The sequence below is a fragment of the Oryzias latipes genome, chromosome 3, assembly GCF_053564925.1.
Source record: "Oryzias latipes strain Hd-rR chromosome 3, Olatipes_Hd-rR_3.1".
Classification (NCBI taxonomy): domain Eukaryota; kingdom Metazoa; phylum Chordata; class Actinopteri; order Beloniformes; family Adrianichthyidae; genus Oryzias; species Oryzias latipes.
In genome coordinates this window covers 30,101,202-30,121,543 of record NC_136239.1, presented here as the reverse complement: position 1 = coordinate 30,121,543, position 20,342 = coordinate 30,101,202, and the positions used below count along the sequence as shown (strand labels likewise).

General features: G+C 36.4%; 1 protein-coding gene across 2 annotated transcripts in view; it reads left to right on the top strand.

Moving 5' to 3' along the window:
* Window positions 1–20,342, top strand: part of nfatc3a (nuclear factor of activated T cells 3a) — a 62,784-nt gene that overhangs the window by 21,088 nt on the left and 21,354 nt on the right. For both annotated transcript variants that reach the window (XM_004067396.5, XM_011492734.4), the window contains exons 3-4: window positions 4,028–4,190; window positions 19,806–20,005. In XM_004067396.5, coding sequence (XP_004067444.1) covers window positions 4,028–4,190; window positions 19,806–20,005 — 363 coding nt within the window. The remainder of the gene's footprint in view (window positions 1–4,027; window positions 4,191–19,805; window positions 20,006–20,342) is intronic.

Sequence of the window (20,342 nt, the reverse complement as noted above, 5' to 3'; positions counted from 1 at the left end):
AAATATTAGAGAATACATCCTCAAAATTGAATCATATTTTTAAATTGCGTTGTTTTTCGTAACAGTACAGATTTTCTGTAATGTTAGGTTTCTAACTTAACATGTGATTAAAAATTGAAAAATTTACGTTTTAATTTTTTAAATTTAATATTATATTTAAGATTGAATATTTAATTTATCACAAGTATTTATGTTGTCATAGGAAAAAAACAAACATTTAAAAGCTAAATAATAATCTTCTTAGGTTGAGAGTTTAAAATACACTACTTTTTTTTTTTTTGCTCTTAACTTGTTTGGAAATTGTGCTGTAGTGTTACCATTCTATATTCAAGATATTTCCAGAAAATACAACAATTCTTGCGATCCCTCTTAAGGTAACACCTCATCTCTATGCTGACATCTAAATGTATACTTGATGGACAGTTTCATAAATTTCAGATGTATTTATTTTGAGTCTTAGAAGCAAGAAACGTGTGACAATTACAATTTTTTTTTGTCAGTGTTGATTCCTTTTAGCAATATTGTCATTATTTCAGAAACGAGGTCTGACGATGTTAATAGGCAATAAATAGTTAAAGAATTTATAAATGCTGGTAAAAAGTAAAAACTCTGTTTTAATAACCCCATGTTACTCTAAATAGTGTCATAAACCACGCTGTGGAATTTCAAAAATACCTCATGGATGGGACTTTGCAGTAGATGATATGAGAACTTTGAGGTTTACGTCATCTGATGAATTGGACTTTGTTACATCGAAGAGTTAATCACATGCATTAGTGAAGCATTTGTACCACACACAGGAACAGAAGCAGTCTTCTGTCTTTTTTTCCCCCCAATGTGTGAGGCAGATGAAGACGAAGCCTCTTCTGTGTGCAATCCCCCCTAGCACTTTATATCAACACATGGCACATATGGCACCAAGGCCAACACACACACCCACCCACACACACACTCACATGCACAGACATAACAGAACTGCAGGCTCACATAGACCTAACAGTGTGCAGACAAACACTGGGTCAACTCTGGGATGAGTCACAAGTTGATCTTTGGAACCTTTATGTGTTTTTTCCCACAGCCAAGACAGCCGCGTGAAATATTTTTAAATTGTTTTAGCGCTTTGTCCCAGCAGCTTCTAACCTTTAGTAAGCCTATTCAAGATGTAAACTCTGACATGCATTTTAAAAAAGATAATTACAACACATTTTACTGAATTATTTTTTACAGCAAGGTTAGTATTTGATGCAAGATAATGAGTTTAAGTCTGCTCAAGTGAGAATGGATTCTAAATGCCGTAAAAAGTTTAGAAACTATAATTTAGTCATATCAATTCCGTAATAATTATTGAACTTAAACATTGTTTTTGCATGAAGCCTGTTTTACAAATTTAGGGAATGTACAAATAGGCTACAATGCTGCAACAGGAAAGTGGCAGTAGATGAAACATTAAAAAGTAAAAGAAAAACGCCAAACCCAACCAATATAACATATTTGTTTCATTTATCTAGTGGCTGCCATTGTACCAATCATATAGTTATTTTTTTGTTTTGCATGCTTCATAATATGCTATGATTCATTGAATGTGCTCTGATTTCCATGTATCAAATGAAGTTGTATAAGGGCAAGTATTAGTCATGGCCACCATGTCAGTAATGCAAGATAAACAAATGAGAGGGTTGTATTGATTTGTGGGATATTCTACAACTAGTAAACCTTGCAACTTATTTACTATAAACACAAGATACTAGAATTAAGTGAAACGGATTGTTGTGGAACCATGAAGACATGATAGTGGCTATGCAACTGGACAGAGTGCATCCACCCAAATGTGACAGACATTTGAGAACCGTTAAACTATGACAAGACATTGTCCATTCTTGCTCTCCTCTGTCACAAGCTCAAATTCCCTCTGTGCGCTGCTCTTGTTACCGTGGTAGCTCTGTAAACCCCGGCTTTCTTGGTAGATGTGTCATTTCTGCAGAGGATATTTTTGCCATTAAGATGCTTTTAGTTCAAAAATAAAAATTTCTGAAGATATTTTCAATTGGAGATATTAAGTGTATTGGATCACTAATATGGGCATTCTTAGCTTTTGCACATTTAAAGATTATATGTTGATTTTGTGAATTTGCAAGGCCATTTTGAAAAACAGATGAGTAAAAAAAAGAGGACATTACAGAGGATGTGATGTATGTGAACATAACCATATTTATTTTGTATTTGTTCTTAATTGGACCCTTTTCTAACAAATCAAAAACAATATTTGGAAATTAATAATCCTTAAAATTGTATTCCTTATTGAATTATTATTTCAAGAAATCTATGTAACTGTAAATGAAGCATAGTTCTCGTTTTTATGCTTTGTCATTCATACAATTATTGATTCATTCATTTTCTTCTCTTTTTGCTAAATTGGGTCACAATTTGAGCCAAGATCCCAGACATCTTTATCCTCTTATGCCTCATTATTGAACTACTCCAGGGAGGAAATAACCAGCTGACTGTATTCACTCCAGCTGGCTGCGGTTCTGCCAAAAATGCACCATATAAGTGGAAGATGTTTGAAGAACCTAGGCTCTCCAGACACGCACCAAGCTAAGGGGGCTGTTTTTACCGTGCAGTAGTTGGATTTTTCCTTTCAGACTATCTAAATTGACTTTGCCCTGATGGTAAAGGAGTTGCGTATCTTCTGCAACAAGCAAAGATGCAGTCCAACGTTTGCCATTTGGCCAAGCCAAACAAACTTTCCCAGTAAAGATCACGACCACAACGAAGAACCATGTTTAAGTCCAGAATGTTGAAATTAGATTTGGTAACATCCAAGTACTCCTGATTGAAAAAAAACGTTTCCGTTACAGATGAAGCTCCATAGTTTTAATTTGAGTTTAAACAAAATATAATTAAATAATCTACGTGGTGTTGTCATGTTAAGTGCCCCACAGGAAGCATTAAAGTTTAAATCTGCATTAAATGAAATTGATGCCATGGGTGTTTTAATGATTTTGGAATGTTTGCCAATGGAAAAGACAAGTATCTTTGCGATGGTAACCGTTTTCTGTTTTATCTTTGAGTGCTGCTGTGTGAACATGGTTGTTCCTAACCTGATTTATAAACAAAACCCCCCAAAAAAAATCCAAATGAGAACTCAGAGGAAAAACAAAATGCTTCCCCTGTGGAGGCTATCAGACGGTAATTAATGCTTTGCTAACCCATAGTTTTCATACCTCCTGTTCTCTATCTCACATCATAAAACATACAAAAAAGTCCCTCTTGGAAAATGATTCATCCTTAAGTAATTAACATGAAATATTATAAGTTATACGTTTTCAAACAGGACTAATGCACATGGGCATTCCAGTGAGTCATGATGCTGAAGAAAAACGTACACATTTTTGATACAATTTTTCCGCCTATTGAATAATGTCAGCCTCTGAAAGGGAAATACCCAGTTTAGCCTTTTGAAGCCATAGATAGCCTTAAGGAAGGATGAAGTTTTTGGCAATGAGGTGAAATAAAGTTACCGTATTCTTGACTTTTAGAAATTATGTTGAACACACGTGTGAGAGCTTTAGCTTTACTTCTAGAACTTCAAAACTAAACTAAATGTCCTTAAGGCCATGTCCATGACAAGCTCATGATTTTTTTGATAATCTGTTGTTTCTTCCATTTTTTTGTTGTTGTTATTATCTATTTTTTATTTGTTGCAGCCCCATGTCCAGGATTCCCTTGCTAAACAGGATTTATATTGTTAATTGGACTTGAAAAAAATGTTTATTAGAAACAAATAAGAAAACTTTAATTGTCTTTAGACATCATGAGATGTAAAAAGTAACTAACCAAAAATACATTTAGCAATGGCTTCTTATGATTGCTATAACATGTATCTTACAGCATAGATAATATTCTATGTTCTAATTTCTATGCATTAGTTAGAACCACTAACTATAGTTGATTTCCCAACCTCAAGCATCTGCCCCCTGTCTTTGTGGATAAAGGTGTTTATTTTCATGCCTTTTTTTCCTTTCAGGACCTCCTCATTGCCTCCTCTAGATTGGCCACTGCCAAGCCAGTTTGGCCAGTATGAACTGAAGATCGAGGTACAACCCAAAGCCCACCATCGAGCACACTATGAGACAGAGGGTAGCCGCGGAGCCGTTAAAGCAGCATCTGGGGGCCATCCCATCGTAAAGGTACGTTTTATTTTAACTCGACTGAAGTTTAGGTTGACTTTCTGCTGCACAAACATAAGGACTTTAGAAGAAGCTGTGACTTTGCACAGAGTTTAATTTTCAAAAATAGTAACAGAGGTAATGGATGAAAAGAAAGTTGTCTGCTAAACCACCTGACAGTTCTTCTGCACAATTCCTTTAATGGAGGATGCCGATTGGTCAAATGGTGAGAAGTATCCATTAAGTTAGTGAGACATCTACTCTTAGCTCTGTTTGAAATAAAATGCTTTTGTATGGTAGTATTTGATAAAAGCCTTTGGGTGTAACGATTCCTTTTAACAACAATTTGACTCGTGTCATAATTTGTTGCTGCTGATACAATTCAAAAGTTGATATTCGTTCATTTTAAAGAATTCGATTCGATCGACTTACTGACCTAAAATCAATCCAGGACATCTTTAGCCAACCGATGTGGGCCAGAGAGAAATACCTGGGTACTGAACAGTGTAGGTGAAGTTTTTTCCAGGTTCCTTGTATTTCTTGCAAGATAATCAAGTATAAATTAAATATGTGTACAAACTAACAAGTAAACAAGAATTGATTGCAAATTCAATAACATTTTGATTTCAGCCCACTGTTGTTTTTTCACATCAAAATAATACAAATGGAACATTATTACAACACTGTACCACACTGTTTGGTCACATGCTTTTTGCAAAATTCAAATCCTTTCCACACATTGGACTGGAATGAGGGTTGATCTTTTTTTGCTGCCATCATGTGTGCGTTGTTCGCTGTGATGTCACTTTGTCATTTTTATATTGTAGTAAAATAAACCTACCGTGCCTCAATCCAAATGGTATTTTCCACTATCAATATAACCAATTAATATTATTTTGAAACAATTTTATAATGGTATAGGTCAATTCGGTTATCAACTGGCCTCAGACTGATGGATCTAGTTAGATCTTTTGAATTTAAATTGATGCATTGATTAAGTTGATTAATCGTTATAATTATAGTTGAAAACTTACTTGTTTTCTATAGACCAATGTTGTATATGTTGAGATGATATATTTTTTGTCAATGTCTCCCCTGGTTTTCTGGCTTACTGAAGCAGTTTATTATACAAATGCTGGGCAATCCTATAATTATTCAAATTTTATCTTTTAAAAAAATTAAAGAAATGAACAAATTAAGAAATGTTTTTAAGTTGCAGCTTTTTTAGCTCTCCATTTGTTTGGGTTATTTTTGTATTTTAAACATCCACCAAATATGTGTGAAAATTAACAAACTTTTAGCTCAAACCAAGTCTGTGCGGTACCCGAGTTTAAACACTGCTTGGATCTTGTAGCACTTCAAAAAGGTTATCTACTTTCATGTTTTCCTCAGCTGGAAGCGAAGAGAGGCAGCCATGCTAAAGGGCAATGACTGGAGCTCAGTCAGCTGGTATGTCATTTGATAGCACGCGTGACAGGGTAGCTGAGAGAGACGGAGATAATGAAAGAAAGCAGCAAAAAGTTGTAAATTCATCAGTTGTAGGCTCATTAAAATTATGTGACGAGTATTATTACCATGTGATCCATAAAGCCCTGTAGTGCTCATCTGCAAGCATTGTTGTAGAAATTAACTAATGGCTGAATTCAAACAGAGAAATCGAGCCGCTACTTGTCAGTTGGCAAAGCTCCTTAGCCAACCTCAACACACTAATCTTAGGCCTTGTCCTTAAGCACACTGGTATTTTGACCCATGCATCCTTTTTGCAGGGTGTGGAAAAGAGATTTTAAATGCTATTGTGAAGCCCTTTATTGATACCAATTACAATTTTGTTTTATCTATATGGAACAGAAATCCTGGTTTGATGCATGCATGCGGTTTCTCATCACAAAGCGTTTTTGTGGAATCAATGGATGTAGATGAGTGTCCATGTGACCCTTTTAAAGAGACTTTTACCCCAAAATAGTTAGTTTGCTGACACTTTCATGAATAGAAGCCAGGAAGAACTACATCAGTCACTGACTGCGACCTGACTCAGCACAGATCAACATTTTTTGGACAAAACCCAACCGTCCTATCAAAATCAATCAACATGTTCTTGCGCTGAAACAGAGAATGTTTTCGTTAACCTTTGTTTTTTTTGGAGAAATAACAGGAAAAAAAGCATCTGAACAAAATTAGTCAAATGGTTAACTATCATTTAAAACAAAACTTTATTTAATTGGTTAATGCGTTATTTCTCAATTTAAAATAATGACTGAATTGAATTCAAATCATGGTTCAAGATGGAAGATGGAATCAACTCAACTGCAGAGTATATCCCTGTACATCTGTTGTACATCTATGCATTGTTAGTGTATGAATGTAAAGGAAAAACTATCTTTTGTAGTAAATCATGGTAATGCTGAGTGCTCGCATACACCCAATCACTACAGTGATCAATGATTTATTTTGTCTTTTTACTGGGGGAAAATGTTGGTTTGTAGGACATGGTGTGTATTTTCCACACACACTAATCTTTTAGAACTTAAGGAGAGTCTAGCAAGCCTTCTGCAGACTTTATTTAAAACATTTTAAATGTTGCTGTTTGTGAATATTGTTAATTCTAAATGCTTTCCTCTTTGGCCATTATTGTGCATGATTACATCCACATTCTTTCTTTTTCTTTGTGGAACACAGAAAATGTAAAGTAGGCTGAGACCTCAAAAGTCCTAACATGAACTTAGGCATTGCTGGCTCAATGCACTATGCAAGATCAAGTGATGAAGCTAAAATACAACACAAAAAACCATGTACACAAAACTTCTTAGAACAGCAGGGTTTTGTTGCGCTACAGTCCTAAGTCCTCATACATGCAGTCATTCAGGCTCCTTTCAGGCCAATCATTAACTGTTTTTACCTCAGTTAGAATAACATTCAAACTTGCCATATGTGCCGATGCATAATTTAGTTGTCAATTTTTTTCAGCAAAGTGTTTGCCACACTTGCCCTCATTTCCCACCCCGGAGGGAACTGATTTGTTATAAAACTTTACTTGCTGCAGCTTGCACTCAAACTGTGTCTCGGGTCAGACAAGACAACGTTAAAGCCGATTTCAGACCCAGCTAGAGTTTGGTTCTCAGTGTCTGTCTGTGTATCGGGGGGTAAGTGATGTCAGTATTACTGTAGGGAGATGAATCTAGGTTGGTCTATTAGTTAATTTTTTTATTGCTATGTGACATCAACTAGCAAAGGCAACTTTGCTAGTTGAATTATAGACTCCTATGTCTATAATTCAAAAGTAAAGACACCTTCATTCAAACAAAATAAATTACATCATATACTGCTGTGAAAAATATAAAAAATGTTTATCTTTTTTTTATTTAATCCAAAAAATATAAATAAAGGATAAGAGTTGGTCAGTGTACCTGATGGATTATGAAAATCTGATTGAATTTTAAATATTTTTATTCCCTAAATTCTCAATTAAATGGGATGTTTGGGGATTCATGCAAACTTTGGATTCACTAACTACATTTTTTTTAAATCAAGACTGACTGGACTTTTACAGAGCCATTGCAAGTCCTTTACTCGGATCATATTTGTCAAAGAATTTTGTGTTTTTCCTGATGCAACTTTGTAATCCTGGAAAAAGCTTCACTTCCAGTTTCTCTTTAAAGGAGATTTGTTTTTCTTCGCTTGACACTTAAATATACGGTCATAAACGGTTTCAGAGTTGGAGTCTGAAATGCAGCTCCAGTGTGTTTTATTTGTCTTAACCATTCATTGGTTTGCGCAAAGGAAAGTCAACCCCTGGGAAAACTGGCCAAAGTGACAAATGTTTCCTCTTAGATAACGCTATTCCCAGTTAAAACGTTTTTATGGAGTTTTCTGAGACACTTGTTGAAATTGGACTTGAGAATTTACCTGAACTTGAATAAAAGAATTTTAGATCCAAACTTCGAAGACTTTATTAGTTTAGTGGATTTGATTTACGACACCAAGAGAAATGATGAGTGTATGGAGCTGTTCACCTGAGACACATTGTAATTTAGTTTATGCTATAACAAAGAAAGAAATAATTACACAGTATAATCATGCATCTTGTTTCAAAATCATTGTGATACCTAAAAACACAGCAAATGTGTGCAGCCATGTACACACCAGTGTTTGTTGTGTCCCTCAGTGTGTTGAAGGTCAAACTGCTTGTTATCAATAATATGAATGCTTTGGTTAATCTACAGTTCCAACAGTTTTGCATTACCAGCTGCAGGGATGAAAGTGAAAATGAACCGTAATTCTGCTGAACATTTCATCATCAGACTTACTCTCAGAGGTGCGTTGTTTCATACTTACGGGGCTGAGTGAGAGGGGGAGAGAAAAAAAAATCATTTTCTTCCCTTAGATGGTTTGCAGAGTTCTTTGCATGGTGAGAAAATGTGTGGGTGAATGAGCCAGAGCTTGAACTATAGGTTTGCCTAAATGCATATTTGAGAGAAGTTGCTTATTTCATTTGAACACTTTTAGTTTATTCCATTTAGTATTTTGCTATCACACATTTGCCTACACGTTAAATATTAAAGTATGATTAAAAATATTTACCATATTAAATCTGTGAATTGAGTTTATTTCCTATTAACAATTTTTCCTTTGGAAAACAATATTCTTGAGGGTTTCTAGTTGGACTTGACAAATATTTAAAGTACAGTAACAGTACTATAACACCATAGGTGTACAGATACTCAGCTTTAATGCTTAAAGATCTTCATATTTTGGTCTATTATAAAAACGTTCCCAGTGTTTTTTTTTTTTCCTTCTTTAAATATGCATTTTTTTGGGGCAAAATCTAAAACGTGTTGTTTTCTAGGACATGGCTTTTGCAGAGCTGCAGCAGTTCAATAGAAATTTGCTTTTGAGTTGTGGGTGGGACTGTTGGTGCGGAGTCAGGCCCCCTCCACTTCCTGTCATCCATCTGTTTATATGCCCTCCTGCTAGCTTATAGCCCCATCACTCCATCCACCTGACATTACATGTGCATCAAAAATGCCGAGCAATATTGGAGTTATACGCCCGTAAAGTTTTGAGCCACATGCCAATTCAGACGAGGAAAACAAAGACGTATATGGATGTAGTCGTTTGCCAGCGGATGCATCAGAATGGAGCGGAGCAGGGAGCTTGTGGCTTGCCGTTGTAGCTTCTATGTCACAGCTTCAAGCTTTTTGCATACTGCGCCTTTATGTCTTCTCCTGATTCACAATGGTTTAAATAAAGAAATATCCAGAAATGCAATTTGAAGCTTAATTTTCTTTATGCATGCCCTCCATGAGAAAAATGTCACAAGAACATGTTAAGAACACCAAAACACTGATAGGGTGTTTGAGGAATAACCTTGAACTGCTTTAGGTGTCATCTGACTAACTTAGTTACTTTTCACACAAATCAAGAGATATTTAGTTTATTTGACTTTTTCTGCTTCTTTAAGATTAATTTTAAAGCAAAAACACCATCTCTAATTTTATGCAAATAAAATCTAATTTTATATCAACTGAAACATTTAGTTAGTTTGGCTTGTAGTTTAAAATTTGATATTTTTTGTCCTACTTTCCTAAACTCACTGAATAATAGAATTTACAATAAAATAATTCTTGTTGCTTTTTAGTGTGACCTTTCAACGTCTTGTTTAGCTGACCTGCTTCAGCCAAATTCCCTTACCACTTCTTTTTTTTTTTCAATCTGCCAATAATTGGTTTAGTATGTTCATAAGGCTTCCACCATCTTTGATTCTTATTTCATGCTCGTTTTCCGGTTTAATCTGTATTTTCACATAAACATGTTTGTTCAGAGATACAATGCGTATCTTTGCGCAGAAGAAGGGGGGGAATGGGAGGTGAGGGTATGTAGGCCTATGTGTTTCTTTGATCTGTTAGACAGTTTAACCCTTTTAAGGTTTGAAAATCACGTTCATTTTCTGTAATGCACTTTTTACTGCTTTGGCATGAAAAGTGTTTTATAAATAAAGTTTAATTTGAGGATTTAGCATTTAGTTTTAAAATACATTTGTTTTTTTGTTTTTTTGGGGGGGGGGGCATCTTGACATAAGAGGATTCTTCTAACGATTTAAAACCTGAACTTATTTTGTTTCCATTGATATTTACTTATTTGGTTTGATTGAACCTGTCCGTTTATACTACGTGTTGATGTGCTATATTGTTATGTGCTATAATGTTAGCAAAGTATGAATAGTGGTATTTCACTAATCACACACACATGTTGCCACTTTACACCAAATGAACTGCTTCCTTTTACTATGTCTAGACAGACTGCATATGCACTTGCCCAGCAGGTTTATGAGTGACTTGTTGTTTGTAGTAAACACCCACGTTTCTGTTGCTTTACGTCTGCTTCTTCTGGTTGCCCTTTACAACAAAGTTCTACATTTGATTTCTTTAACCCAAGGTGTCAGACTTGTTTTTGCAATACTTAGTTAACCTCAAATACCATGGCCACTTTCATGTATCATTTTTTTTTAAATATATTTTTTGCACTTTTAATTAACGAAGATCTCAAAGTGTCATGGGTATATACAGCTTACTTTGAATATTTTTCAATAGTAGGATTTTGAGTTTGAGGAAACCTTCAAGTTATTGAAGGGAAGGAGCCACATATAGTCTGATCATGTCTGTTTGTGTTATGGTCACAGTTTTTCCAATGTTCCTATGTTCCTGGTTCCAGACATTCCTTCCTTTTCTTCCAATTAGAGGTCGTTTTCCTCTCCGCTGCCACCCAATGTTTGCTTGTTGAGGGAGTTTAGGCCACCACCCATAAACAAAAACCAAAACAACAACAATGGAGTGGTAGAGCCAAAGCATGGTGGCTTCAAGAGATATTGGAAATGGATCAGTAGAAAAGTATACATTCTATTATTTTTATACTGTTAAAACAATCTGGGCTTATTAGGGAAGCTGGTTATGAAAGTAAATGTGCTTTTTGTCATACAAGCACCAAATTTAGCATGGAAATACCTTTGGATCCCTTCTTTCAGAAAAGCATGTTAGCCAAAAAGATAATTCAAGATTAAAAAATATATTACATGTACATTATATACATATAATAGTTATCTTTAGGTATCCCTCAAGTTTAAAGACCAGACCAGCACATATTAAACATTTTAAAATGGAGCAAATAGATATTGAAAACACTTACAACAATTGAGTGCATGTCTTTACAAATGGCAGCCATTTTGATTTGGGATTTTTCTCAGGCTAACATACTTTTCTTAAAGAAGAGATCCTTGGGGACATCTTGGTTCATGTACCACAAAACGCAGGATTTGTCTGAAATATCAGCCTAACTGACTCTGCTAATTGAAATGATCTGTCTCGAACAGGATTATAATAATCTAGAATGTTTGGAACAACTTGGATTTTAACTGTCATAATACATTGAACTCAATTTGATGTTTGTCTTGTGCATCGGGACAACCAATGAACTGACCTGAGTGACTTTCATTCAGTGGTTTAGCGTGAGCTGTTAATTCCTTGCAGAATGCCACAGGTATTAGAACATTTAATGTTCACCTTTCCAATGCAAATCTGGAATTAGACAAATCTATTTGAAGTTGCAAACTGAATCTATGTGTAAAATTATGCAAAACATCCTCTGAAAATAGGATAGCATTAAAAAATGAGAATTAGAGTTCATTTTAAATTAATTACCGTACTTTTTTGTCATTGCTCTGTGAGCAAAAAGTACTTAAATGTGTATACTCACCAAAAAAGTTACAAATAAATTGGCTGATCAAGCTAAATTAAAATGATCATAATAAAGGTAAAAAATAATTCCAAACAATTAGTTGGCTATTTGGGAACTATCAGCAAGCTTTTAGAGAAGAAAATAGGAACTACATGCCACTAAAATTTTGTCTAATCCCAGTAGAGAAAAAAAACTTACAAGACTGAGATTCTAGGGTGTAAACTTTTCCCTTTTTTTTCCTCCCTTTTTAAATTTTTTTTTTTTTTAGGATTTCACAAGCACGGTGTCGCATCATGTTATAGCAGCTGTCTGGGCTTGAGGACAGTTTCCTTTTTTGACCACAGTGTTGCCCAAGCCGGTGTTCTGCTGTGACGCTTAGTCAGCATGAAATGAAGAGGATGTCTAAGCTGTGGGGAGAGCCCATTTTCAGATTCTAAAGATGTAAAAATATATGGTGGCTTTTTAACTGTATGAGGAAGAAAACTAACTTCTTTTAGGAAATGTTTTTGTTAGTTAAGCTACAGCCCATCTGACCCCTGCACTGCACAGTTAATAACAAAACCAATTTGAACTAAGTGGAATACCCCAACATGCATTAGGAAAATTGAAGCCACTACATGAATGTAGTAACTACATTCACTTACTACATTGTAGTTAGTGAAATAAAGGTGTAACATATGCTGGCAGTGTGGAGGAAATACAGCAGGTCACAGACTTTAGATAATGATTAAGAACAACAAGTTTCTGTCCTTTGTGTTTTATTATTTAACCCGTTTTTTTAAAACATCTGTGTGACATTTCACTTAGTTTACTTCCTCAGCTGAATGTTTTCTTAGAAAGTGATTTGATACTCTGAAGGAAATATCTGAAGACTGTTGGCAGGAATCCCTGGTGTACAGTTTCATCTACTTTTTAAGTTAAAATAAAGATAAATGTGCTCATCTATTTTTGTTTGTCTTTTTTTCCGTTTTATTAATACATTTTAGTACACATTTAGTAAAAAGCCAAAATAAATTCAATTATGCAGGATTTATCATGCAACCACATTTCATTCAGGTTCCAGTGTGATTATTTTTCACTTACAACAAGAATTTTTCATTTCAACTGGATGTATGAATGTGGTGTTGCAGCGTGTGCGACACCAGTTTGGTTTGAATAAACTAGTAGAGCTGAAGGAGACTGATCAGGTAGAACACCGAAAACCTATAAAGTAAAAGTTAAGTGTGGCAAATCGATCAAAACCTGTTTTACCACAGGGGTTGTTCTCTATTTGGAATGCAAACTTTACACAATCTTTTTTCTTTGCCGTTACAAAAAGAGGAGTCATTGTGTCATTTCACAGTATTCTTTTTTTATAATATGGCAAAGTTTCTACATATGTGACTGACTGTTTTTGCCATTTCTCTAACTGCTAACTGCAAATATAATCAGTCCACCTGTTGCTAGGAGACATATATAAATCCAAAGCCTCACGGGCTAAAGGCTGAAGTATCCTTTGGCACATTGACCAGCTTATTGGAGTGCTGCTGAACCCACACAATTATAAAGAGCCTCTCTGGCATTGGCATTTTGGATTCAGATACAAAGACAGACATAACAAAGGCATTTTTAGACTAGGTGGACATATGGTCTCTCTAAACGAGAGGGAGCGGCAAGACTAGTGATTGAGAATGAGTTTAAACAAAAAAGGCAAATCTATTCAGTTTTACTTCAACTATATATAGAAAATGTGCAGTTTAAAAAGGTTTTAAAGTTAAATAAAATGCAGCTATAAAGTTTGTGATAGTGATAGAAAATGCAGGTCTTCAGCACAGCTGCATAATTCAGTCAGTTAGATGCATTGAATGATTTTGATCCCCAAGCTGGAATGTGTGTTCATGACCCGATTACAGTTTGGTTCAGCCTCTGTCACTCAATCTGACGTTTTCAACAGTCAACAAGCCCCCTTTAAAAAAAAAACAAAGATCTCTCTGTGCTTCTGTTTTATTTTTATTTTTGCGTGATCTTTTTCTCCATCCAGATGTTCCTGTCCCAGCCTCACACTGTCCCATGTCTCACACTCGCCAACACTGTTCCAGCAATCAGGAGGCAGTGATAATAGTGCAGAGGCATAAAGTTTACTGAGTTTGAACTGGTCTGAGCTCGTGTTGCCTTGCCCAGAGGCTGTATTTGATATAAGGACGTTGGGCTCTCGTGTGTTTTAATTGGGCTTGGGGCAGGGTTAGGTAGCGGCTCCTGAAAATGTGCGAAGAACAGAGCGAGCTACATGAAAGAAACAGGAAAGGAGGAAGACCACGGAAAAGGCATAGAAGGAACTGAGTCGGGATCAGCCCAGCAAGGCCATATACAGCCCTCATGCTGTATACAGTAAACGTTTCTAAGTGTGTGCGAGTGGGTTTGTGCATGCGCCTGTATTGACCTTGTTTAAACAAACAGTCAACCAGCCCTCTGGCTCTCGTTGCCCTCCCCAGTGTGCTCGGCAAACAGCGAGCTTGTGTTAGTGTTCTGTGTGTTCATGGATCCCATGGTGTCACAGTGCAACACCAGGGAAACCACTGCTGGAAAGAAAAGGCCCCTCCTGCGACCTTGACCACCATTTCTTCTCTTTCTGCATTTGTTGATGAATCCAGGTTGTACACGGGAGTCGCACACACGCTAGACAATTTTATCCACACACAGACACTCTCACACATCACAGACCTTTCCATTGACCACAGTTTACACCAGCGTTTGTGCACTTAAATCCTCATATTCTGACACTCACCCTGTCTGACACGAGCTTTAGAACTGTAGTCTACTCCAGTGTGGTGCTTACTTATCCACGCACACACACATGCTCACTCCAGCATACACACAGGGAGTCTCGCCATGGCAACAGCTGAGCAATACAGAGAAACAACTTTAGCATAGTCAGGCGCTTGCTGTGAGAAAGTGTCAAGTTACGGCCCAGAGCTGGAGCAGAGGTAGGTGAGAGGGTAGTACAGGGATAGAGAGGAGAGAGTGACAAATGGTAAAAGAAATGGCAGCGAGTCGAGAGAAATGTGAAAAAGAAAAGAAGAAAATGTTTATTATGGTCTGTAGTTGATGTTAGACCACACTCACAAAGGCATTATTTTACTGTATAAAACTGGAAATGCAGCTACTCTGAATTTGAATATACCCCAGTTTCTGGAGTATAATTCACAAGAGCCAAGAAAATGCATAATAAAGAAAAAAAAACTAAATGTAAGTCACTCTGGAGTACAAGTTACACTTTTTGGAAAAAAGTACAACACTTCTGAACAAATCTGCCAAGCCCAGCATAAACTGTGTTCACAACAAACGCGATTCACACGCCAAATTTGCATCAGCAGCCTCTTTTTCGACCGATAAATTCGGTGCTCAATGCTCGTCCAAAAATGTGTTTATAAACTTGATGCTCCAAACACTTGTGGGAGAAGCTATCGTCAAGTTTTTAGCCTCATCGCTACAAGAAAGCATTGAGTGTTTATTTTTTATTAATAAAGCACAGAAGACGTTGAGAGATCTGGTTTATTATATTTTGAAGAGCTCTACAAAAATGTCAGTAAGCAGGTCTCCATGTCTGGCTTCATGAGACCATTTAGTCTTTTTTTTTATATATATATATATATATATATTTTAATGGCGATCTTTACCATCTACTGCAGGAGCCAGCATCTGAATGATGGCTTTCAGATAAATTCCGTGTCGCTGTGACCCAATTTGATGACTTGCCGTACCGTATTTGTCGTTGGAAGGAAAAAATAAAAATGTCTCGATGCAAATACAAAAAATATAAAGTTCAGGAGGTTCTTGCAAAAGAGATTTTGAATCTCAATGAGTTTTTTATCCTGGTTAAAAAAAGGTTAAATAAAAAAATAAAGAGAACGATCAGATTTTCCTTGATATTCGTTATGGACGGCACTTCTTATGCGTTGCTGTTGATAGAAAAATACTGATACACACCGGCAGTGCCCTCTATTGATTGTTAGCAGGAGAGATGGCTAAAGAGCAACTTGTTATTGGGAAATAACAAATATAAGATCCAATATTAAATTTTTTTTTAATATTTCATACATCGCTCCTGAGTACAAGTTGCATCCCTGGCAAAACTATGCAACAAAAAAAACCAAACTCAATTTATAATCTGAAAATTCAGTCCTGTTTTTATTATGGTTTGTTTATGCACGTATGCCAGGTTGAAAGGTCCTTTTCTCCCTTACCACACTAGCATTATTACTGGCTCAGTGGAACAGATGAAGACCAAAAATAAGTGGGACTTTATTTAGTGGAAGCTGAGTATGTAACCGTATACAGCGGTCTTATTTTAAGGGAAAGGCTTTATCCTAAAGTGGATCAGATGCTGAAAGTCAGAAGGTAGTTATGTGCCTCAGCAAACATAAGGCTGAGTCATGTGACCGTTTTTAATGTCCCTGTGGTTTAATAAAGAGCTGTATTTTTATTAGGCCTGACTTACTGTTGCCTTTTGGCTCAGATCTCTCTGCACGGGCCTAAATGGGAAGAATTAAAAGTGCGATGACCACCATGCTGAGGCATTTCACACCCAACCTTAGATTTTGGAGGTGGCGCAGAGATGACTGAGGAATGTGGAACAAGTCGAGAGTGTTTGTTCATGCAGAGAAGCGTGGTGTGTTTGTTGACATCCCTCAATGTCTGCATAGGGTGCTTTTTAGTCTTTTTCTAAAGTAAAAGTGGAAATAGCCCCACCCAAAGTGTAATTAATTTAAAATGCTTTGACCTATTTATTTTTCTTAACTTTTCTGTTTTGTTTGTAGCATTTTGGGCAAATGTTGATGTTCTCTTTTTTATCATTTTATTAGAGTTTACAGTCAGGCAAATATCCTTTTAAAATGTAGAATAGAAAATAGATTGAACTTTACATCAAGGTTTTCTGCCAACTGTTCTGTCTTTGTATTAAATAACTTTCAAAGAAAACTTAGCACAGGAAGTAAACTAAATAAAAAGATAAATAAAAAAACGGTTTATTCGTATTGGGTTTGAAACTTGTATATTTGTCCATTATTGTTCTAACTTTCTAAATTACGTAAGCTAAATTAAGTGAAAATGAGCAATGCAGTCAAATGAAAACCCTACTCTTTCTAGCTGCATTGGTGGCATGTGTTTGTTGGTGTTGCTATCACTCTTGAACTGAGTTCTCTCTTTCTGCCTCTTTAATCCGTTTTACTTGGTTGATCATTTGACTTGGAAAGAACTTTAAACTTGCTGTGTATTTTTGTCAACACTTTAGCTGTGGCTTCATGCAAATCCCTCCTATATGTGTTAGAACGTCAAGGAAATCACATATAAACTGCATAAATTGAACTAGTGAAAAATGTATTTGATGTCTACTTATTAAAAAAAAAAGTAGAAAAGCGTTTTAGATAACATCTTTACAAAGTAGTGGCAATTATAAGAATGTGTGAGCAAAACCTGTTTGAAACTTTCAAAGAATATTTTTAACTTCACCGATTGTACTTGGTCTACTTTAGCTTTTTTTCTTATTCTTACATCTGTTCTGTTTCTCAAACGCGTTCCTGCAAACACGTTCTTTGAATCTGTCTGGAACGCACATGGTGCTGGTAATAAACCTGACTGTACTTCTGCTGTACGTGTCGTGGAGCGCATAATGACACATGCACACGAGCAAACACTTTGTGCTTACCAACTTCCACAACGTGCAGAAATTATCAAGGAAAGAAGAAGGAAAACTGCCTGCGGGGATGTTGGGTTTTTGGGACTTTTTTCTGAACCCTGAAACAGTTGTCATTTACAGCCACCAGTTCCCTCAGGCAGGGTGCCTAATGACCTGTTTGGTTGGTACTAGCAACGTTTATGCTCTTATGTGGTTTTTAAGATCCACTGTGGTTTACAAAGATGGTCCTGTTATGGCTTTTGGGGGACTGTCATCCTGCTCTTTGGTGCAAATTCCTTCCAAGTGCATTTCTTGCACCTCATTTTTTGGTTTCAATTTTGACGTTCGATATTTCAGAAAACAATTCTTTAGTTGAATTAAAAACAGTTCATTATTCAACACTTTTCTAAAATATTTGAATGATGCTCTTTTGTTTGACGGCAGCGTGCCACTGGAATCAGAGCTTATTCAAATAAAACTCCAACAAAAATGACTGATGTGGTTAGTCATGCACTCAAATCAATCCATCATCAAGTCAGAGTAAAACAGATTTATAAGATCTAGGAAGGAGTGCCGGCATTCCTTTCCGGTTGGGAGTATTTGCTTCAGAAGCCAACTTAAGCCTCAGAGCGATTCCATTCTTAAAACCCAGCTGTGCAATGTAACCATCACTCATATCGGCAATCATTTTCCACTCTTAAATTGGCTTAATATTATTTCCAACAAATTTCCAAGTTGAGTTCACTAAAAAATCTGCTTTTCTTAACTCTAAATGGCACAAAGGCGAATGACACAGTAACTAGGTGAATCCCTGCAGTTTCACAGGCTGTTTAGTTTTTCAAAAGGCAGTGGCTTTTATGCAGATTCACTAGTGAACTTGTACCTGTAACTCTGCAAACATTTACGTTCCCCCTTAGCTTCTCCCCGTTCCATATAACGTTGGAATCACTGCAAAAATACCAACCTGAATTCATTTTGATTTACAACAACAATTTGACTAGATTCACATTAATAAAGTTTATGTCCAATCATTTCATCAAAAACACTTAATTTAAATTATTAGTATAAAAATAAAGGACTAAATGGGGACAGTCTCAATAAAAATATTCAGTGTTGGCTGATATTTTTATCTATTTACTAAAATTAACATATTTTATTGATTTCTTAAAAGAATTTATACATTTACCAGCTTTCTGAAAGTCAGAAAAAACTAAGAGGCTTTGTTTTGATTTGGCAGCAAGAAAGTAAATGTACATGTATTTGATTGTGCATTTATTTACGCTGCCATCCTGTTGTTTTTATGGAGTCTTGGGACACATTTCCATTACATTTAAGTCATTTAATCAGCTCAGGATAGTACCCAATAATTTAGAGGTAAGCTTTACTGTCCTGTTTACTTTGTATCTCTCATTGAACACAGAATATTTCAGCCTAGCCTAATATATCTAATCTTATTTCACTACAGGAGCTTCCTCAAAGGGCAGAGTCAGAATAAACAAACAAAAATAATAGACCTGGGCTGCCACTATCTACTAACAACAAGTTTTAGTTTGGAACATCAGCTAACCAAATGGAAGCTACAAAACGTGTTTGTCCCTCATACAGGTTTTTGTACCAGACACTCTAATGTGATGGAAACCTGCATAGGAAACAGTCAATAGCCAGCTGTGGTGGGGTTGGGGTTTGGCCGTTATGGGGTATAAACGGCAATGAAAGGCCTTGTTCTTCTCTGCTAGCCTCAACAGGCTGCTCTGCGCCTAAGCTGGAAGTGTGGTTGGTTATTGAGAGCAATATGGTGAGAGCGTGTATTTGTCGGGGGGTGCCATCCTGCCGTCACAGTCTGCCAAGCACAACATTACAACAGTGCTGGGATTGTATGGGCTGTGTGTTTTCCCTGTCCCTTCACGGAGGACAGATTTTGCTCAGTTCCTATTCTTCTCGCCTTTAGTCTGCAAACGTCACTTTTCTGTCATCAAAGACTCCGGTCTTTAGGTGGAGATTTGGGTGAAAGCACTCAGCAAAGTACAGCTGGTAGTTGTCCTTCACGGCCCACCGGTTCGGCTTGTTTTGTACTTACAAGAATGAGTTGTTATTGAATGTCTTATTGCATATTTATTAAGAATATCTTGTAGCATATGAGCTGAGTTATCTGTGACATTTCCAATGCAGTGAAACTGACAATATTTGCTTGTTTTCACCTCTCGGTGTAAAGTCAGGAACTCACATCTGTTTCTCTTCTGTCTTCTGGGTTTCAGCTCATGGGCTACAGCGAGAAGCCTGTCAACCTGCAGATGTTCATTGGAACAGCCGATGACCGCTACTTGAGGCCGCACGCCTTCTACCAGGTGCACCGGATCACTGGGAAAACTGTAGCCACGGCCAGCCAGGAAATTCTGGTCTCCAGCACCAAAGTCCTTGAAATCCCTCTACTTCCTGAAAATAACATGTCAGCCAGGTAGATGTCAGAAAGAGTTTGGAGGTTTCATTATTCATAAAGATATTTACCCTCTTTGAGGAAATCTTGCCACTTTTATGGCATTTCACAGAAATGTATAGTTAACCTCTTTAAATTGATTCCTGTGTTGGCTATGGAAGGAAAAATATTATTTTATTTATATTTTCGTGACCTCAGGCACTGAAAAAAGTTATTGGGAAGCCCTGATTTGCTTTACGATTGAATTTTGTTTTCAGTATATTTGGTTTTTTTTTTTTTTTTTTTTTATTTACTTCTGTAATGCATCTGACACAAACTGCCATTTGTGGGTTTGGGATTGAGCATTTCTAGAACGGGA